Genomic DNA, 23,043 nt, shown 5'->3' with positions numbered 1-23,043 from the left:
TCAATAAAGACTGTAGCATTTGAAGCAGATATGAAATTTGAGATCTAGCCTAGTTTCTTATCTTCAAATATCTGCCTTGATTTGTAACACTTACAAATTTAACGTTATTAAATGGTTGAAAATATTAATACTGATTTGCTCTTTTGTCACTCCCATGTCTTTATGGTAGGGACCTGTTATTTTAAAAGCTTATTCTCAGTATATGGCAACCATTTTTAAAGATCAGAATGGGCTCCGAAATAAAATATTTTTGACTGGTGTTTGATTAAATATCCAGAGATGTCAGCAACTGGAAAGGATCCTCTGCCAGCCCTGTACTCCTCAGAGCTTTAAAAGGCAAGGCAGACCAAGATGAGAACATGCCTTGTACATGTTCTAAGGACTCCCCCTACTGATGGAAAAAGGTGTCAAATTTTTAACACAGTTCTCATTTTCCTCAGTGCCCATTATTTGAAGCCTGGCCAACCAGAAGTCTTTCTCTTCTGCCTTTTACTTCACTTTTATTAGACAGAATTTCTTTCACGTATTTTTTTGACATTTCTCAAATTCCTGTTGAGACTGGATCTCCTTCTCATTCTCTTTTTATAATACATTAGCTATTTCTAGCCATATTAAGCATTTTTACCAACTTATGGTGTTCATGCTGTACATGGAATTAAATTCTAAAAAATTCAAAATGGCATCATTTCATATAAGAAGCATAAGGGTGTGTGTGTGTAGGATTTGGGACAAACAAAATTTAAAGTCTTGTCTAGTAATCATTGTATTATTTGCTTTAATTATATCACCTTAATTTGTAATATTCATAAAGTTAAAATTAAGTGATTAAAACAATTAATGTGATCTGCTCATTTATTAGAGGGTTGGCCTTGTGTTAAGTACCATGCTCTTTTGTGTACAATGGAATCAGTTGACTCTAAGTTCGTCGGAATCATTTTTAAAGGCCAAAATAGGATCTGAAATGAAAGTCAGCTTTTTTAAAATTTTTTTTTAACGTTTATTTATTTGTGAGACAGAGAGAGACAGAGCATGAACAGGGGAGGGTCAGAGAGAGAGGGAGACACAGAATCGGAAATAGGCTCCAGGCTCTGAGCTGTCAGCACAGAGCCCGACGCGGGGCTCGAACTCACGGACCGTGAGATCATGACCTGAGCCGAAGTCGCTTAACCGACTGAGCCACCCAGGCGCCCCAGAAAGTCAGCTTTTTAATAGTATGTATGTAATCATACATGCACCTACCCCCCCCCCCCAACACACACACACATAGTTATATGGATAAGAAAGGTTTGGTAGCAAAGGGGGAAAAACTTCAGGTCATTTCTCTCTAATTTTTTTTTCATAGCTCTTTATAGAATGTTTGAAATCATTCTTTAGCAGATATGACATAGGTCCTTCATAATCACTGAACCTGCTTTAAGGAAATGATTATTATGTATTAATACATTTATCTTATAGAATCTGACATAGTGGGCAATGTCCTGACGTCTTCTGATCTGATCACTTGAGTGGTTATGTTAAGATGAGTGTGGGATGGATGAATGAATGGGTGGGTGCATGGAGGGCAGACAGGGAGGCAGGCAGACAAAACCTTTTTATGATAAGCTCACAAACCACTATTTCCCTCTTTTCTTCCTAGTCGGGCCTTACCCCAATCCATGTTGCTGCCTTCATGGGGCATGTAAATATCGTATCACAACTAATGCATCATGGAGCCTCACCAAACACGACCAATGTGGTAAGTATCCTTTTAACAAAGAATGTCCAATTATGAGTATTTAAGAAACTGATAAAAATTGCTCTTATTTACTTATTTTTTATTGTAATTAAATTCATTACTATTTAATGTGACTACTTAGAAGGACAAAATTTGAGAATACCTGTGGTTTCCTTTACTTCGAAGGCAAGATCCATTCAGTCGCCAGCTGGCCACAAATTGTTAGGACTTACAGGTTGTGTGCATTAAATTTGCAGATATGTTACTACCAGATGTTATGCTTTAAAAAATAGCTTTTGTGGAGGGGAAGAATTTACAATAGAAGCATTTAAAGAAGTGTTTCATGTTGAGGAGGCACTTCAAATGGTCATTATTGTAATTTCAAGTAAATCCAAAGTAATTCTTCTCTTTAGTGAGCTTGACCATGTTATAGCAAACCCATGGTTATAACAAACCCATGTTCATAGATTATCGGATGGTATTGTCCCATATTAATCATTGCTCATTTCAGAGTAAATATCACTCTCTAAGTGACTTATCACTCTAGATCTACATGTGGCATTTGACATTGTTTTATAGGATTTTAAGTTTGTCTTCATAATAATATTAGCATACCAGACCATAAGCATAACAACACTACTTGGACTCATGAGCACCAAAGCAGTAAAAATCAAATAAACCACTTTCTGGCACAGAAAGGGCAAGCCATAAGGTCCTGCACACTCACCCTGACGGTGAGCCTCCAGGAAGGCTCTGTCTTCTAACAGCCCAAATGAACACATCCACAAGATAGGAACAGACCAGCTTCTGAGCAGAAATATCATCTTTCCTGTTCCTAATGCCAGAGAGAGAGAGAGAATGTTTCCCTTCATAAAGAGAACCCTGGATGATCTGGTAAACTATATCTCCAATGCCTTTCTAGTAAGCATAGTAACAAGTTACATGTGAAATATGTCCTTGTGTATCCTTCCATGGAGGTGGATGTCCTGTAAAGCAATGCTCAATTTATAAAAGGAATTTTTAGGTGGATATCACTTGTGTGGGAGAATATATTTGCTCTTTATGACCTTTTGTTTCTTTTTGTCTATCCATGTTTTCTATATTGTTTACATTTTTTATGAAATAAATGAATAGATAATCTGAATTAAACTCTCTCTGGTGACAATGAGGGAAGTGGTCAGGGTGGAGGAGTCCAGTGGCCAAGAAAATGGCCCCATGGGATAATGTCCAAAGACCAGAATACTGGTCTGCTGAACTAAATCACAGAATGCAAACCAACAGCCAACAGCAAAGTCTGGCCCTCAGGTGTGTCTATATTGCCCTGGCAACTTAGGATTTCTGTTTTGTTCTGTTTGCAATTCTGATTCTGTGGTCAAGGTTTAAGAAGTATATACAAACAGCCAAACTGCCAGCTTTTGAAAAACAGGAAGGTGTGGCATGATATGGCTGGCATCTGGCACAACTACTGAAGTGGTCTGCAGATGCCAAGGAGCAGCAGCCTCCCTTGGGCAAGGCATCAGGCTGTCTAGTTGAGCGCTCCCCTCCTGCCCCACTCATTCATCTCCCCTCTTGCTTGGCTCCTGGGAGTATTCACCTTTCAAGCTGGGAGGAGGCCACACTGAGGAGCACTTCTGACACTGTTGGAGACCAGGCTCCCCAAGGGTTACTCCAATCCCTTCCATCAGGAATCAGGTTGCTGTGAAATTCTTGTGTATTTCATTTCCGATCTTTCCTCATTTTCAATAAGGAAGTACTTGGGACTATTTTTTACTTAAAAAAGAAAAACACCCTACATCATAAGCATTATGCAAATAAAATATGCCACCCTTCTTCAGAGCTTCCATTAATTACCTTTGGCTCATGTTCCCCAGAGAGGAGAAACAGCACTGCACATGGCAGCTCGATCTGGCCAAGCTGAAGTCGTGAGGTATCTGGTGCAAGACGGCGCTCAGGTAGAAGCTAAAGCCAAGGTATGTGTGACACAGGAAAGCCTTTGCTCTTGAGGAAAAAAATTACCCTTGATTTTATTAAAACCTTTAAACACCTGCATGCTCTCTTTCAGGGATACTCTTATAAAGTCATGACAAAAGTATCTATCCAAGTGATATTGTAAAAAAAAAAAAAAAATCCTTCCCTACACATTTGTCCATTCAATTATTTTACAAAATTAATAGAACAAGAACTTTGCATCCTTGGCACATTGCTAGCCTCTAACAGATTTTGGAATCAAACCTAGACTTGATCCAGAATTCTTCACACTCCATAGAGAAGGGCTCATGTGCAAAGTTTCTAGAACAGGCATAATTTGGAAGCATAATTGAACTCTTTTGGTTGACTTATATGTCACCTGTCACAGCCATAAAAGGAAAAAGGAAGGTTTTACCTTTTCTTCACAACCTGAGATGTTATAAACCCTCAGACTCAAATTGGAGTGGCTTTAGGGATTTGCCTTTGCATAGAAGAATGTCTGGGTTGAGACTGAATGCTTCGCTTTCCTGGTTTAGCTCCCAGAAGAAACCCACTTTTCTTTCACTATTGAGATAGGTAGCTGGTCTGGCTATCAAAATGGCAGTTCAGGTCAGGGATCGTAAATAAATATGTAAATGCCTTAATTATTTAATTTAACCTTCAGTATATAAATGGTCTGCAGTTTCTAGTTTCAGGTTAAGTAGTGAGAAAACTGAGACATATATGAAGCAATTTGTATACAAAATATGTCTAGACTTTTATAACATCCCCCCAAAATATTTAATTGTCTCACCCATATCTAATTTGACCACAATTGTTTTTTTTATCAACTTCTGTCAAAGCTTTCCAAAGCTTTTAAATTAGTCTTCTTAGGGGAAAATTAATCTTTCCCTTTCAGATTCATATTTTACCTGCTAACATATTGTGCGATTGTTTAATTAAAGTAATTAGTGCAAATATAGCACAAAGTAGCAATGTAACTAGTACAAAATAGTAGGGTGGGAACAAACACAACTAGATCATTGTAAGCATAAGATCTGCAGATGAGTCTAAAGGTTATAACAGCAGCAGACACAAGCTTTGGGTGTCCAATGTACTGTGGTGCCAGTTGGTGGATTTTACAGAGGATCTGGAGACAGAGGTCAGCAAACTTTTTCTGTAAAGAGCCTATTAGTATATATTGTAGGCTTTAACAGATGCACCATCTCTGTCACAGCTGCTCGACTCTGACATTCTGGAACAGAAGCAGTGATGGGCAATCCTACATAAGCAAATGGGCGTGTCCATGTTCCAATAAAACTTGGTTTACAAACACAGGTGGCAACTGGATTTGGCCCCTGGATTGTGGTTTTCATACCCCTGATCTAGAGATGGTGGTTCAGTCTGCTTAATCAGTAAAGTAGAATAAATAAGAAAAGCTGTACTCTACCATGGATTACAAGAAACCTCACATTTTCTGAGTGTTGTTAGTGACATATCAAGCATTGTATCCAGGAAAAGGTTTCACTCACGGCTGAAATTGAGCATAGAATTTATAGTTACTGTTTCATTAAGGAGGCAGTATGTATTGTGATTAAGAACCTTTCTTTCTCAGCCAGAATGCCTGGGTTTGAACCTTGGTCCTCCATTTACTAGCTATATAGTGTTTGAGCGAGTTAATGAATATCTATCTCTGTGGCACATTTATTTTTCTAGTTTCTTCATATAGAAAATGGAAATACTAACAGTTACAAGTGGTAAGATTGTCATGATGATTAATGAATTCATGTAGGTGGCGTACTTAGAACAGAGCTTGGGACATGTAGGTGCTCAGCCCATGTTTAGTGGTGGTCGTGGCAGTAGCAGAATTACAGGAAATTTTTCTGTGACAATTATCTTTTTTCTGTTTTCAGTATTCTTCTTCCTGTGGCTCCACCAATTCCTCTTATACTTCTTACATAGACCCTCTTGCTTTGACCTTGACTCTCATCCTCCTTAGCTTTTCAGAGCAGTCTCCTGTGCTCCAACCTCTTCTCTCTAGCTTCCCTATTTAAAGTACTTACCTGAATTTTTTCACACTCAAATAGAGGATTTCTCGTTGGATGACCACCACAAGGCATCTTTGGGCAAACTAGGAAAAGATGCCTCTCCCATTTGGGGATAAGATCCTCAAGGTGCAAGATATAGTGCTCATGCCTGGGAGTGAATTGTAATAAGGGGCCTTTCCTAGGCAGATACAGCTCATGCCAGGATGTACACCTTGACAAGCAGAGGGTTGGCTGCCTTTCAGCCTTCTTGGCTAGGAGTCTTTGTGCAGTTATACCTGGACAACCCTATACCCGGCCTCTGTGCTTTGGACTATGACAAGGTGGCGCCAATAAAATAATTCATTCCATATGAGGGCACAATAACTGGTGAGGTATAATACCTTTCCCAGTTTTAGTAGGATAAATTCCCTTACCTCCTCAAAAAAGGAATCATTAGGGGATAAAATTTTAATAAAATATGGCAGGTGGTAGTGAGGATAATTTATAGATAGAACTGCCTTTCACACTTTTCATACTAATAGTTACTCAAAGGGTATTTAAGGTGCTTAGATCCACCATCTCCCCCTTACTAAATCTTAAAGAAAAAGATAAATGGGACTTTTTTAGCATTGAAGCAAAGAATCTACGGTAGCCTCTGATAGCAAGCAAAGTTTGCTGAATGTTTCACAACGTCACCATTGTGTTCTCAGCTAATCAGCCTTGTATTTCAACCTTGTCATTTAGGATGACCAAACCCCACTCCACATTTCTGCCCGATTGGGGAAGGCAGATATAGTGCAACAGCTGTTGCAGCAAGGAGCATCTCCAAATGCAGCCACAACTTCTGGGTATACCCCACTCCACCTTTCAGCCCGCGAGGGGCATGAGGACGTAGCTGCATTCCTTTTGGATCATGGCGCATCTTTATCTATAACAACAAAGGTATGAAAGTGAATCTTGGAATCCTGTTGTGTCCCCCCAGATCCATCCTCCTTACAATTCCCAGCATGGTAATAGGTACACGAGTGGTACAATGGCATCTATCCTTGGGATCCCAGGATAGCCCTTAACATGGTCAGCAAAACCATGGAGGGGCACCTTGTGGCTCAGTCGGTTGAGCGTCCACCTTCAGCTCAGTTCATGATCTCGTGGTCCATGGGTTCGAGCCCCACATCAGTCTCTGTGCTGACAGCTCAGGGCCTGGAGCCTGCTTCTGATTCTGTCTCCCTCTCTTTGCTCCTCCCCTGCTCACATTCTGTATCTCTCTCTCTCTCTCTCTCTCTCTCTCTCTCAAAAATAAATAAACATTAAAAAAATAAGGGGTACCTGGGTGGCTCAGTCGGTTGAGTGTCCGACTTTGGCTCAGGTCATGATCTCACAGTCTGTGGGTTTGAGCCCTGCGTTGGGCTCTGTGCTGACAGCTCAGAGTCTGGAGCCTGCTTCGGATTCTGTATCTCCCTGTCTCTCTGCCCCTCCCCAGGTCATGCTGTGTCTCTTTCTCTCTCTGTCAAAAATAAATAAACATTAAAAAAAAATTTTTTAATAAATTTAAACAAAGCCATGGAGTGAGGCAGGGTAGTTTGGGTATGTTTGTTTGTCTTATGTTTCTCAGTGCATTATCTTCCAAAGAACCATCAATGATATCTAGATTACAATGTTTCTTGCACATTATTTGATAGATTTAAATGGTGATTTAAAAACACAGCCATAGATCTCTCCTGCTAAGGCCAGGTATACAAACCACTTTCAAATCAGGAGGTGAATTTTTCTTGGATTATTTTTGTTTGGTGTTCTTTTGTTGCTGTTGTCTTCTATGATTAATGGTTTAATTTTTAAAATCTCAACTCTGATGCCTTAGAACAATAATCTACCACTCAGTTACTTTGTGGGTACAGACTGCAAATTTAGAGCTCATTTTTTGGTGATACTACGTAAACCTAACAAGTGTGATAGAAAGATGAATTGGCCTATGGCATGTCTTAGAAAAGTAGAAATCAGTGCTTCACTCCCTTATTTGGATGCAGAGAAGTGTGATCAATGCACAAGATAATTACAATAATTAGAAATACTTGGAAAACTATCCGAATAAATGATGACTACCTCCAACTTTTGCCCCCTGTGACTCTTCAGGCTCTTAAGTAGAGCTGAGTTGCAAAGTTCCTGGATTTCATTTAATATGTAAAACAGAGTAATGAGTGTTGAGGTTTTGAGTACACTTGCCCTTCCACCATGCCAGCTGCCCATTGGCTCTAGTTGGCTTTAGTCTCATGAGGTCAAATGTGTTGATGACCCTCCAGTTGCTGACTCATGCTTGGGAACCTCCATAACTGTGCATAGTGACTGACTGGTGGATACCCATGTCCTTGTAGGAGCAGGTAGCAAGGGAGAGCAACTACTCAACTCTCAGTACCCAGCTCTTACAAACTTACTGGGATAGAACCATGTGTTATTATTCAGTTCACCTTTTGTGGTTAAGATGCATAATTCTCTGACTCCTACCCCTGAGGCCTGGAGCATACATAAAGATATGTGTATACATGCAGAAATAGGAGAAGAAGAAGAGAAAGGCTCCAGTCTAGTCATGTGGGAATATGGGAGGTCCAGACTTGTCCTGGGTTTTCCCAAGCCTTCCAAATCCAAATTGGGACCCAGTAACATATTCTTCCCAAAATGTGAAATCCCAAAATAGCTCTAGAATAAGTCCCAGATCTAGCTCTCCACCTTCATCCTGGTCAGATGCCTGATTAGTCCCAGAATTAGTGGCATGTTGTGACTCAGTCAACAGAGAGAGAAAGATTAAATACTGCTCATCCTTGTTGATAAGGAGATTCTAGCTGTTGTCTTCCAGTGTTGGTCTTTAAATACAGGCTTAACTGTGCTTCATCGTGAGAATAATTCATTGGTTCCAAGAAAGCGATACCTTTGTTTCATTTCTCTTGGTCATATTTTTATGTTTCTGTTTCCAGAAAGGATTTACTCCCCTCCATGTGGCCGCAAAATATGGGAAGCTGGAAGTAGCCAATCTCCTGCTACAGAAAAGTGCATCTCCAGATGCTGCTGGGAAGGTATGAGGCTGACCACCTTGTAGCAGGCCCCTTCCATGGTAGCAAAACAAGCACTTGCTACTTCACCACCAGCCACGTAAATTATGACTAGTCCCGAGTTAAGTCGCATAGGATGAAGATCACTTTGGAAACAGGAGGTGAACACTGGGGTCCAAGCATTGTGGAAAGCGGAATGTAACTTACACTCTGTGTTGAACCCACACTAATCCCATCTCCTAAATCTAGGCCTCTGATGTTAAGACGCTTTTGACACTGGTTGTTGTTTCTGCACGTGTTTTCAGAGCGGGCTAACTCCACTGCACGTAGCTGCACATTACGATAATCAGAAAGTGGCCCTCCTGCTTTTGGACCAAGGAGCCTCACCTCACGCGGCTGCAAAGGTACCTGTGATTGGACAGCCCGAGGAGGCCTGTGGGCAGTGTCCGTTGGTCTCTGTATGTGCATCCACTTTGCTGCACATGTAGCACCCTGCACCTTAGACATCACTTAAAAGACACAGAAATATAAGCTCCTCAGGGAATCTGTGCCTTCAGATCTTTGGTCACCTAATGTGGTAGATGCTCAATAAATATTCACATGCCAATTGATTTTCCTTAAAAATCCGGGACATCCTGGAGCCTGTGGAGGAAATAAAGTTGAAGTATTCTTCAGCCAGATTAAAAACATCAGCATAGCCTGAGGGAGTAAGAAAGTCTGATTTTTCAAGGTTATAAAATATGTGTGATATTTTCCTGGCCATAAAACATTGCCTTCGAGTTATTTATTTCTGTTTAACAACATGGGTTGGGAAATTTTGTTTATGAGTTTTTATGATTGTTAAGAGGAATCTTTATTCCTATTATTAGGGTGTTTGGGGCCAGTAGACAACCTACATTTTTCAGAAAAGAGATACATAGAGTATATGGCTTCCTGATTCCCTGATATTCTGATTTGAGAGGCAAATCATAAAGAAGAGTGTATTTGAAGATAGGTTAATAGAGTGCTGTCAGTTTAGTAAGCTCTCTCTTGTGGAACAGGTGGCTGTGATCTGAGAAAAGTGGAAAGATACAAACCACAACTTAATGCTGTCTAGTTCTTTCACTAAATACTATTGGTTGGAAAAACTTTTAGCATTTTTAAGCTTTATACATCTTTTTTTTTTTTTACTCTGCCATTGTGGGACAGCTACAGTGCTCTGCTTTAAACTTAGTGTTTACATTGAATCTGTTGTACACACAGGTCAATCAATGAATGGGCTGTTCTAGATCACTTTGTGGACTTTAAGAGAGAAAGTTTTCAGGTACCTTCTCTTTTTGAAGACTAGGTTATCTTTGACACCTATTTCTCCTCAGGACCTCTTTTCCTATATGTCTTAATTATCTCCTGCCCCAGCCTCTCCAGAATGTACCCAGTGAAATCTATACTTCAGAACCAAACCTCTAAATTTGCTTTTCATCTAAATGTGGCTTTCCCTCCATAGTTTCTGATTCTGACATTTTTTCTATCATAAAACCATGCCTTGACATTTGATAAAGCTTTATCTTTAAAACAAAAATGAATAGTAGCATTATTCACAGTAGCCAAAAGGTGGAAGCAACCCAGTATTTATTGAAGAATGAACAGATAACTAAAATGGGGTGTATACATACAATGGAGGAAGTAGGAAGGAAATTCTGGCACATGCTACAACATTAATCAGCCTCAAAGACAGCATGCTAAGTGAAATAAACCAATCACACAAAAGGACAAATATTGTATGAGTTCAGTCATAGAGAGATAGAAAGTATAATGCTGGTTGCCAGGGGCTAACGGGAGGAAGGACTGGGGAATTGGTGTTTAATGGATGGAGTTTCAGTTTGAAGATGGATGGTGGTAATGGTTCCAGAACAATGTGAAATGTAGTTAACGCCATTGACTATACATTTAAAAATGGTTTGGTTTTACATAATGTATATTTACCACAATTTAAAAAATGAAAAAAATTACATTGAAACTTAATGACTGTCTATTTCATTTCAGTATATTTTAATATCCTTTTGGGCCTGGGCCACTTTTATTATATTATAATAACTCCAGGTTCTTGGTAGGAAAATAATTAATAAGCAAATTATTCATTCCTCACAGAAGAGTAAGATAATTAATAGGAAAATTGTTCATTCCTCACATGAGAGTAAGAATTTTGACACAACTAGTACCAAGCTGTTTAGAATTGACAAGAGTCATAAAGTAGTTAAGTGAAGCAAAATGAGTGCAAGCCACCCTTCCGTCCATCCATTCCTTCTTTCAATCCATAAATAACCCTTAAATAGGTCCATAGTAGGTATATTTGCAGTTGATTTCCAGCTTCATATTTGTCAAACAAGACTTCATGTTTCCATGTCTGTAAAACATCCTTCACAACAAAGAGTTGAAAAGAGTTCTAACAGCACTTAGCCTTTGGAGTAGCTTTTATAGCCAATCCAACACTGGCTTTGCTAAGGAGACGTTACTTCTTGCTGCCACAGCACAGTTGCCTCCATAAGAGCTTCAGTAATACCATTGCTGCTACATGGCTGATCATTCCCACTGTCTGAGGCACTGATCCTGGTCAGGAACTTTTTCTAGACTTTGATCCCAAGCAAAGTCTGTTCCTTCAGTTAAGGATGGGCTTTATCTGCTAGGCAAGAAACCTAGCTACTGTTGTTTAAACTGATGAGGCTCTATTTTTTCTCATTTATAAACAGTCTGGAGGTAGGCAGTTGTTGATGTTGGTCCAGTGTTTCCAGAACATTAAGAAAAGCTCCCTGTGATTTTTTTTTTCTTCCTTTCCTTTCAGAGACTGTTTTTGCCCAGGCTGCCAGTTCCTCTTTTCAAGCAGGAAAGAAAGACAGTAGGGCATTCCCAGAAACTCCACCCAGCCATTTCTCCTTACATGTCATTGGCCACTTCTTTCTGCAAAGGAAGCTAGGAAGTGTAGTTTTTCAGCTGGACACAATGCCAAGGCTCTTTTGTTAAAGAAGGAGGGAGAAGGGATAAAGAGTAGGCAAATACTCCCTGGAGTAAAGGAAGGTTTAGCATTTCCAAATTCTGGCTGTGGTGAAAAATGAGGGACAAAGGCTCAAAAAGGCACAATTTGAACATATGACTATAACAGCAGTTGACTTCAGTGTGAACTCTTTCTCAGTTCACATGCTGGGTTCTTAGGGTAGGTGATGCTCTCTTGCCTTTTCTTCTGTTTCATAGAATTGCCAACATATTTTCTTACTCATACATGTCCTAGGAACCTGATGCGATTTTGTAATGGGGGAGGAGGGAAGGTGCCGAAAAAGTAGATGGGCTTCTGTGATCCATTTTCACCAGATCTATTTCCCGAGGCAGGACTCTATGCTAGAAGCGGTATTGGCATGAAATCAGGCATAACCTGGACACTCATCATGGAAAACAGATAGTGAGTCTTAACTTATTATCAGATTTCTCTTCCATAAAATGTACAATATATCTACTGGTATGGAACAGTAGAGATTCTTGGAAAAAAAATATAAAGTATGATATACATCTATTACTTTTGTTAACTTAAAATTGCATTTCCTTTGGTTTTCATCTTGAATTACAAAAGCACACACTGCAAGCATTTTGTTCTCCACATCAAGAGGAAAAAAATATTTAAGATTATTCTATAGCCGAATCTGTCACTATTTTATTTCTCTTCTGATAAATGCATCTTTCCCTTTAGTGTGATAGGTGAGAATCATTTTACTTTCCAGAAATTAAGAAGCATTTAGAAAGATTAGAGAACTTCTGATAGGTCTCAAGATGAACCTTTCTGTTTATTATTTGAAATATTTTTAAGTCTTTCTGAGATGAACTTCCATTCTAAAATAAATGCCATGAATTGTTTTTCCCTTGCTTTATTCTTTCCTTTGTAGCTCAGGTAAGGAGCTCAGAGTAAAGCCCTCAGTAATCATGAGTAACTTGTCTAAAGTCAGCATGCATTTCAGAGATGCCAGAGTTTCTCTTTTTAGTGTTCTTTAGGACCTAGGATTTTTGGGTGGAATAAGAAATAATCCAGAGGATTGTCACCTGTTAAAGGACACTGACCTGCCTTCGGTGGTTGACAAGTAACTAACGCGAAGGTTATGTCCATAGCAAAAGCAAAAAGAAATAAGATGCATGACAAGAAGCTAAACTCAGGCTATGTTGCTGTTACCACTCTGATTAGCCAGTGCTAGACATATTGACTAATCAGATGACCTATTTTAGCACTGATTTTGTGAATTTTGGCTTTTATGCAGGGGTGGGGATGGTAACGAAACAGACCACCCCCTCCTGTCATTCGCTGTAAAGTTGGGCTCAGTCCAAAGCTCTACATTTGGCTCTGAAGGCAATCCCTTTAGGGTGTGTCTGTACAGAGAGACAAATGTTTCCCAGGTCAGCTAGGGTTTCCAGATGGCAAAAGGTCAAAACTAAAAATAGGGATATAAAATCTTCTACCCTGGCCCATCCCGTTTGGCAGAGGCTGGTTTCAGAAGAGTCTGGAAGCAGCATTTCCACTTGCTTAAATCCTCTACAATTGATTACAGAAAGGGTGTTTCTCAAGTGAGAACCATTATCCTACTAGGACATGCTAATGACTTAAAATATGAGGGTAATTGCAGTAGGCTGGCCGGATCAGTGGTGCGGCAGCCCCCACTGTCCTCTGTGTTGTTTCCTACCCATCCATATGGCCTGGAAAGATTGTGACTGATAGTTGTCTAGATTTGGATCATTTTGCCAAATGTGAATCCATGAATTCCATTTTTTTTTCCTCTAAATCTTCTTTTCTATAAAAAATCATTCTCATTTTTCATTGGCATATCTTATATAGTTGGATTCATGCCCAAGTGAAAATATAATCTTGCATTTCTCTTAAATGACAATAAGGCTGGACAAGGTCCCCTAGTGCAGGGGACCTTTCTGTCTCAGGGCGGAAGACTATGAACAACCCTGAGGCACAGTTAATTGCCAGTTTGCCAGAGGAATTTAAGTTGCTTGAACCTCTGGTCATCAGAGGTCAGTCAAGACAAGGATCCCAGAATGTCCTGAAAGTGGTAGTAAGCTTGAGGCAAATTCTGAGGATTCACCAGTCACTGTGAGGCACTAGTAGAGATACAAAGACAAATACGACACAATACCTGCCCTCAACAAATTTGTATTTTAGTAGGAGGAAACAGGTATGCACAGGAAAGAGTGCCACTATCTCCAGGACTTTGATTGGAGTCAGTTAGGTTGGGGGTAGGTGTAGGTGGGGAAGGAGGAAATGAAACCCTTCGTGAGAGTATAACCCTTGAGCTGAATCTTCAGCTGATAGATGCTGACCCCAAAGACATGGTGGAGAAGAACATCCTTGATAGAATGAGGCAAAATAGAAACATGAGCTGTATCTTATGTGGGAAACAAGTTCAGGTGAAGCATAATGTAGAAACTAGAGTTTCATAAAAGAGGCAATCAAAGGGGCTGTGAGGGTAGATTATAGCATCTTGACTACCATGAACACTAAATTTTTCAACTTGTTAGCAACAAGTGACTATTAAAGATATTTTAAAAGTAGAGTAATGGCTCTGAATAGCTATTATTGAATGAAAAGTGGAATAATGGCTCTGAACATGTCCATGGTACCACATTGTTTGTTGTTTCCTAGTTGCGTTTCCTCGCATTGGCAATTTAAATAAAGCAAGTAATTATTGAGCACCTACTAACATTAACTGCCTGCAAGAGAGGACCCTATATTCCTTTTGCAAAACCGGTGGTACTGTGCATTAAACTGTCTGTAGTATGTTTTCCCAATTTAGGGATGCGGGAGACATTAGGGCAGTACATTAATGGCACAGCTTGATTTATCAGTTTGCTTATGTGATTATGAATTTTTAAACCGTCGAAGAAAATCACTAGAAAGGGAAGCATACTATTTGAAAGTGCACTGCACACATTTTTATCTTGTTACTGGGCATGTGACCAAGTGATTCGTGTTGACAGAATGGTTATACGCCACTGCACATCGCTGCCAAAAAGAACCAGATGGACATAGCGACAACTCTGCTGGAATATGGTGCTGATGCAAATGCAGTTACCCGGCAAGGAATTGCTTCTGTCCATCTTGCAGCTCAGGAAGGACATGTGGACATGGTGTCCCTGCTCCTCAGCAGAAATGCTAATGTGAACCTGAGCAATAAGGTAACCTTTCTTTTTCTCTGCAAAGCGTATAACGAACCCTTACCTCTCAGAGAGGTCACTAAGAAGCATGCACTAAGAAGCATGAAGAATCCAGGTCAAATAGAATATATAAAGTGTAACGTTGCACAAAGATGTTTACCAAAATATTGTTTATTATAGTAAAGACTTTGAGAAAAAATGTTTAAACAGTAAGAATGGTAAACCAATACTTGTCAAGTCATACAATTGAATAACATATAGTCATAAAAATGAAGTCCACAAAGTTTTTCTTAATAATATGAAGTTTTGCTATAATGCTAATTCAAAGTACCACATTACCTTGCCAGAACTTAGCAAAATAGTAAGTTGTAAATTGTAGCCTGTTGATTTTGTCTGCAAATATTTTGGGGGTACCTACTCATTGCCTCTCCCAGTTTTAAGTCCTACTTAAAAAAATAAATATTAGAAAGAGTGCTGCCTTCCTGGAGTCCATTTTAATAACAGAAGTTTAGAGTAGCTATTTTATTCAATAGGTTGGAAAGGTTGTTAGTCTTTCTATGTAAATTGGCAGTTTCAAGGAACGTGTGAAGTCTCTGTTCCCTAGTTTTTTCAAATTCCTGTCCTCATATTTGGCAGCCCCATTATTAGTGAACAATTTTATGAAGCAAAGTCTAGCCCACAATTGGCCAGAGACATGTTAATGAAGTTAGACCTCTCTTTGCATGTATCAGAGAATTTGGGTTTGCTGAACTATTTATTAATACCTTAAGTCTGAGGTCTGCTTAAAGCACAGAACAGATGTTTCTAAGTCTTCCCTTCATATAACACAAAAGCCTGCTACAGTGCTCCCAAGTTCTTGACAATCCAAACTCCCTGGCTTTTTCTCTACCAGTTGGTGATGGCATGGCCATAGCTCAGATTTTGGAGTCGAGTTTCAAGACAGCAATAGTTTTATGGGGACAAATGACAAGTAATTTTATTTGTTTTTCATATACATGGACTGTATTTTGGAATCATGGAGGTTTTGAATCCCCTGGGTGTGAATCCTAAGCCTGACTCTTCCTTGATGTGTGACTTGATTGAACAAGCTATATGACCTGATGAGCCTCAATTTTGCCCTCTAGTAAATGAAGACAACAATATTTACTTCACAGAAATGTCATAAAGATTAACTGAGGTAACATTCAGCACCTTCTCCTTAAGGAAGAAAATAAGAGTTGTCTTAATTGTGGACTTCTTATAATTTAGGGAAAATGTTAGTCTGCACTAACCTGAATTCCCGAGGTTGTAATTTAACAAATTCTATAGACCAAAAGACATACATAAGAGAACAGGGAAATATTTTTTATTTCAGTTTTAATATCTTGAAAATATTTTGTGATTATTATAGAACAAAATATTTTTCATATTTTTCTGGTGTAACAATTTGAATTTCTCTTATCTTTTATTTTAAACATTCCTTTTATCTGTGCATGTCTCTGTATTAATAGGAATCACAGAGCAATTCCAAACAGCCATTATAAACAGGATGGTTTTTGAATTTCAAGCGTTCAGATAGAGACCAAACTTACAATAATTTGCTGCAAAATTCAACTTGTCTTAAAGACAAGGTAGAAGACCTGGTCTTCTCAAATTGAAATACATTCTGGCATCCATTAGAGTCTAATTGAAGGGCCCAGAATACTGTATCTCACTAATTCTCTCAAAGGCAATATAGACCTTAACAACTGGTTAATACGTGAATGTTTTCAGGAGATTTGATACCAAAGTATACTGTGACTTCTTTTTCTTTAAAATCCTCCAGTCAAACAAATAAATAAATAAAATCCTCCAGTCAACTAGTTGCAATACATATCCAGCCTTGCATTCACCTTAAAATCACAGACATTTTTTAGGCTGAAAATACTTCAGAATTTCCCAGTGTTTGCTTTGATAGACTGGAAATTAGCAAAGACATTCTGAGGACCAAAATTGTCCGCCATCCTCCAGGGAAAAAACCCTACATGAGCAGAGATACTTCCAGAGAAATTTTGAAAAGCAGATCAGCTGGCTTCCCATGAGCACATTAAAGTTAAGGAACTTTCAAGAACTTCACAGTACCAAGGAATGATCCAATATGAAGGCATTTGTAAATCTTTGCTTCCTTTCTCAGTTGCCATGTTCCATGTAAAGTGTGAAGTAAGCCCTGACGTGAAAGCAGAAAATGAGCAGAACGTGTTATTCAATAAGGAAACTCTGACCATTTTCTGTCAGTTTTTCCTAAACTGCCAATTTTAAACATCATTTATTGTCTCTCCCTCCCTGTCCTACCTCCCCACTTAACACTAGATTTTATTTCCTTGTTAAAAAATAGATATTAAAAAGAAAGATTTAGCTTTTGTGAAAATTGATATTGAACTAAATAGTTTATTGCTTTCACTTATTTCTTTTCTGACTAGTAATCAGTGGTTCCCAGTAGCTTCAAGCAAAAGAGACCATGACTAGCTACTAGTGAAGTTAGCTAGTGTTTGATTTCAGTTTCGCTTTTGATGTTCCTGCTTTCCCACATGGATTTTGTAGACTACAAGTAGCTCTATTCCTTTGTACCACTAATAGAATATTAAGCAGGGCTGTTGATATTCTGAGTTAGTGGTGTTCTCTTGTTCCAAATAACCGCCACTTTTTAAAATAAGCAATGGTTGAAACCTTATAAAAGATTAACAGGTAACCTCTGAATTCAAATGGGACTGTTGTAACCACCACATTATTTTTTAAAAGTCTTTTTAATGACGGGGTATCTGGGTGGCTCAGTCGGTTAGGTGTCTGACTTGGATCTCACGGTTCATGGGTTTGAGCCCATCAGGCTCTGTGCTGACAGCTCAGAGCTTGGAGCCTGCTTTGGATCCTGTGTCTCCCTTGTTCTCTCTGGCCCTCCCCCGCTTGTGCATGCTCTACCTCTCTCTCAAAATTAACTAAACTTTTAAAAAAATAACAAAATAAAATCTTTTAAATGAAAATCATGAACATAAAAATAAGTTTCTTTTTAGCATATTTTATCTAAAGATGTTTGCTTTTATCTTCTGATTTAATCATCTAGTGGATGATTCAGTGCTAGACGCTAGACACTGGTTATAAAAAGATTAAGGACACAGTATTTGCCTCAACAAGGTCACAGTGGTTTGAGGAAGACAGACAAGGAAACAGAATTTTTTTTTTTAATTTTTTTTTTAACGTTTATTTATTTTTGAGACAGAGAGAGACAGAGAATGAACGGGGGAGGGGCAGAGAGAGAGGGAGACACAGAATCGGAAGCAGGCTCCAGGCTCTGAGCCATCAGCCCAGAGCCCGACGTGGGGCTTGAACTCACGGACCGTGAGATCGTGACCTGAGCTGAAGTCAGACGCTTAACCGACTGAGCCACCCAGGCGCCCCAAGGAAACAGAATTTAAATGCAGGATTATGATGCTCTTAATAGAGGTGAGCACATAGAAGGTGTGCACATAAATGTAACAATGAGACCCTTTGTGAGACAAGGACAGACAGTGAAGTCCAGGAAGGCTGTGAGTGACTCCATGGTACAGGTAGAGTGGGTAACCCATGAGGCAGCATGAACACAGGGGAACACAAGAAAGTAAGGCACATGCCACAATACCTTTCCCAAACTTTGCTGAGAAACACTCAGTAAAGTATCTTCAAAAGTCTTGAAAAGTCTCAAACTTAGAATAGGTAACCTCTACAAAATACTATGGCTGAAAATATTTGTTTCCTGTAAAGTAGAACATGGAGGGGGTGGGGGGATGGGTGAAACAGGGATTAAGGAGGGCACTTGTTGTGATGAGCACTGGCTGATGTATGGAAGTGTTAAATCACTATATTGTATACATGAAACTCATAGAGCACTGTATGTGTACTAACTGGAATTAAAAATAATAAATAAATAAATAAATAAATAAATAAATAAATAAATAAATAAATAAATAAAGCAGAACATGGAACATTGTTCTAAGATTATGTCAGTGTTGGGTGGTGCCAGTCTTGGCCCCAGCTTATTTTTCTTGGACTTCAACTGAGTGCATTGGTCCTCCTTTTCATATTTCCTCTCTTTTCAGTTTGAGTGGGCTTCCTCCCAAATTCTGTAAATAGTTAAAAAGCCGAGAGCAAGTGAGTCTTCCTGAATCCTATAATCTGATGGGACAGCAACCCCTGAATAAGTCATGTACGGCATCTACAGGGCTCTGTGCCCTCGCTGGTGTTGTCCCTGATTCATTCCTCTCCTCTGACAAATGCCATGGCCGAGGTTCCCGTTGCACAGATGCTAGAGGAAGAGAAGGAAGGCCTCCAGGACTCAGACACTAACCTCCATGCTCGTACTGGGGGAAAGAAAACAATCTGCAAGCACTCACACCAAGTTACTCTTTCCTAAATATTATTCATGAAAAGACACTTTACAACTACAGAGGATTTTTAAACTTGTGTACAGTCTTGGTGATTTTTTCTTGGCCATTAGAACAACCAGGTAGCCTGCACGTTCTGTTGTAGACTCAGTTTCAAATGTTCAGTCTCATTAAACACATACACCATTCAAATGACCTGGAAATTCTCATGGTACAGCATTCATTTTGCATTTCGAGGCCATCTTTCCTACCCAGAAACAACATACAGAACATATTTATCAGCTGTGGGTATTAATATTCGGTGAAGAAAATATTATCATCATATGTCAATACTTAGTTTTATAACTAACTTTTCTTTTAATTCTGCTAAAGCTAGTGCCAATGGCCATGTGTTGAAATTCCTGCATAATTTTGCAAAAAAAAGTCTCTAGGTGTCTTTTTGGTAAATATTTATTTACTTATTTTTGAGTATAGTTGACATACAATCTCACATTAGTTTCAGATGTACAACTTAGTGATTTGACAAGTTTATACATTATGCTGTGCTCGCTACAAGTTTAGCTACCATCTCTGTCCTGTCACAACACTATTATAATATTATTCACTGTATTCCATATGCTGTGCCTTTTATTCCCATGACTTATTCATTTCATAACTGGAAGCCTGTGTCTCCCACTCCCCTTCACCCATTTTGCACAATCTCTCACTCCCCCTTCCCTGTGGCAACCATCAGTTTGTTTTCTGTTTTAACAGACCTGATTCTGCTTTTGTTTACTCATTTAAAATTAACAACAACAAAACATTTTTGTTAATTCACTTAAAAATTTTTTTTCTTTGTGGAAGTATTTTAAGGCAAATCCCAGACATTATATCATTTTATATCTTTTTTTTTAAAGCCTCTAGTTTTAACAAGTGAACACTGGAGTATGTAGTAGGAAAATGGTATAATGTCTGGGATTTGCCTTAAAATACGTCCACAAAGAAAAGAATGAACAGGAAGTAGGGCTGGATGAAGCAAATGTAGGAAAACCTTGATAAACCATAGAGTCTGTGGTGAGTCCACAAGGTTCAGTCCATTCCCTCCACTTCTGAGAATGTTTGAAATTTTCATGAAGACTGCAGATAACAGTGTTGCCACGGTGCCAATATATAAACATATTTTGTAGATTTTTTTAACGTAAGAATTCTAGGCTTGGGCACCTGGGTGGCTCAGTCTGTTGAGCATCCGACTTCGGTTCAAGTCATGATCTCACAGTTCGTGAGTTCAAGCCCCACATTGGGCTCTGTGCTGACAGCTCAGAGCCTGCTTGAATCCTCTGCCTCCTTCTCTCTCTCTGCCCCTCCTCCACTCATGCTCTTCCTCTCAAACATTTAAAAAAAATTTTTTTAATTTAAGAATTCAAGGCTTAGTCTCCTACAATTCATAAATTGTTGCTCATACATGCCATGTGTGCTATATTACCTTCTCTAAAATGACTGTACTTTGAATCTTTTGCAGAATGGCCTGACCCCACTCCATTTGGCTGCTCAAGAAGACAGAGTGAATGTGGCTGAAGTCCTCGTAAACCAAGGGGCAAATGTGGATGCCCAGACAAAGGTATACAAAAAAGAATGTGTCGTTTGGTGACTCCTATATGGAAACAAGTACAATTTGATGGGGGCAGAACAAATTTTCCATCATATCTTTTATACATAGCATGTCAAACATAAATCTGTGCAAAGGACACCAAAACCTCTGGTTATAGTGTCCCAGATGCTTTATGTCTTTAATGGCCTGGGCACTTTATCCCAGCTGCCTATAGATATCCACCCATGTTAACAGTATTTATCCTTGTGATAACAAATCGGTCCTCCAAGGACAGAGTGTAAAATCTTGGACCTTTTTTAGCTTTTGTGACTGACTTTAAAAACGCATCCAGAAAAATTTATCAGTAATTTGTGACCATTAACTTTGTTCAGACATAGTCTATTAAAAAAAGGATAAAATAAGTTTTATTCAGTTATTCCTCACTTGCTAAAATCTTTATGGTATGTGTGGTCACTAGCATCTCCCTCTCTCCCTCTCTCTCTCTCTTTCTCTCAAATAGCTCTCTTCAGAAAGAAAACAATACTGATTAATATCTTATAATTACACAATTTCAAACTCAGATAAGAAAAATGGATGTTTTGTGTCATCAGACATAGGACTTCACATTAACCCCATTTCTCTGAGCATTTATTTTGCACTTAATTTTGCTACCTCTTCATGGCAAACTTGTTTTATCTACTCTAAAATATAACTCTTGTTTCTTTCCATATATCATATTTTTGACACAAAAATGAATGCTTATTAAATATTGTGACTACAAGGGCACCTGGGTGGCTCAGTTGGTTGAGCATCTGATTCTTGATTCTCTCTCTCTCTCTCTCTCTCTCTCTCTTTCTTTTCCTCTGCCTCTCTTCCTCACCCTCTCTCTCAAATTAAAAACATAAAAAAATAAATAAATAAAGTTGTATCAAGCCTTGCACTGGGCTCTGTGCTATGCATGGAGCCTGCTTGGTATTCTCTCTCCCTCTCTCTCTGCCCCTTTCTCTGCTCTTGAACACATGCTCTCTCGCTCGCTCTCTCTCTCTCTCTCTAAAAATGAAAAGTTGTGAATACAAACATTTTGTATATAATATGTATAGATTCTGAGGTGTATATATAAATACTGAAGATACTAACAAATATAGAAGTATCACCAGGAATTAGCCAAGTCAAAGGATATTCAGGGGCACCTGGGTGGCTCAGTTGGTTGACCGCCTGACTCGTGATTTCAGCTCAAGTCATGATCCCAGGGTCATGGGATCAAGCCCCCCATTGGTCTCTGCACTAAGCATGGAGCCTGCTTAAGATTCTCTCCTCTCTCTCTCTCTCTCTCTCTCTCTCTCTCTCTCTCTCTCTCTCTCCCTCTGCCTCTCTTCCTCACCCTCTCTATCAAATTAAAAACATAAAAAATAAAGTGGCATTCAGACATCAAAATCAGACTGGATTTGCCAGACAAGCACAGAGGGAACAGCCCTGAGTAGACTACACCCTTTGGACATTGTTCGGCTGTCTGTGGCAGTGGCTGCTCCACCCATACTGTGTTCTATTAAAAAGAAGCTGCCTGAAAGAGATCTGACCAGGCAAGATCCTGTCTGTGCTTTAAAGTTTGTGTTAAAGCAGTAAAGCAAGTATCATTGTGCCTGGTCAGGACAGCCCGAGGTGGAACTGGGAGGTAGGCAAACTCCCCTCTACCTCCCTTTCTGGAATTTCTGTGGCCTTGAGGTCTCCACGACCTCACTTGGTAGCCAGCTTGCTCAGCAATCCCTTCACTCTATTTCCCTTCCTTTCTAAAAATTCTCATGATCCTCAGTCTTGAGTTCTTTCCTAGGTAGCTAAGTATTTAACAGAGAAACCATTAAAGGCACTGGCAGCAGCTGGATGGTTTCTTGCTACTCTCCATTCGAAAAATAAAAGCATTTTTAATTCTAAAAAAAGAATCAGACTGAGTTTAGCTTACCATCTTTATTTTACTTATGGTAAATATATTCATCTTGTGTTGTTTTATTTACACACACAAACACAGACTTAAACACGTTTTTTGGTTACCTCTCTCTTTACAGAGTAAAGATTCCAGGAAGCACAGGCAGGGTTAAGTTTCTCCATATGTTTTTGCCCCTGCACATCCAAAGCATATACTATAATTCAGTCAGGAAGTGTGACGATTCTCCAGGGCAGGTGGGGAGGCAGGACATGGTGCCGTGAG

General features: G+C 39.2%; 1 protein-coding gene across 32 annotated transcripts in view; it reads left to right on the top strand.

Annotated features, from left to right (window-relative positions):
• Positions 1-23,043, top strand: part of ANK3 (ankyrin 3) — a 682,576-nt gene that overhangs the window by 522,791 nt on the left and 136,742 nt on the right. For 28 of the 32 annotated variants that reach the window (XM_045040024.1, XM_045040003.1, XM_045040008.1 and 25 more), the window contains 7 exons: positions 1,637-1,735; positions 3,586-3,684; positions 6,433-6,630; positions 8,655-8,753; positions 9,035-9,133; positions 14,724-14,921; positions 20,772-20,870. In XM_045040024.1, the coding sequence (XP_044895959.1) occupies positions 1,637-1,735; positions 3,586-3,684; positions 6,433-6,630; positions 8,655-8,753; positions 9,035-9,133; positions 14,724-14,921; positions 20,772-20,870 (891 nt within the window). The remainder of the gene's footprint in view (positions 1-1,636; positions 1,736-3,585; positions 3,685-6,432; positions 6,631-8,654; positions 8,754-9,034; positions 9,134-14,723; positions 14,922-20,771; positions 20,871-23,043) is intronic. The other 4 variants (XM_045040012.1, XM_045040021.1, XM_045040020.1 and 1 more) reach the window with 1 other exon arrangement.

Source organism: Felis catus, chromosome D2, assembly GCF_018350175.1.
Source record: "Felis catus isolate Fca126 chromosome D2, F.catus_Fca126_mat1.0, whole genome shotgun sequence".
Classification (NCBI taxonomy): domain Eukaryota; kingdom Metazoa; phylum Chordata; class Mammalia; order Carnivora; family Felidae; genus Felis; species Felis catus.
This window is presented reverse-complemented; position numbering and strand designations above follow the sequence as displayed.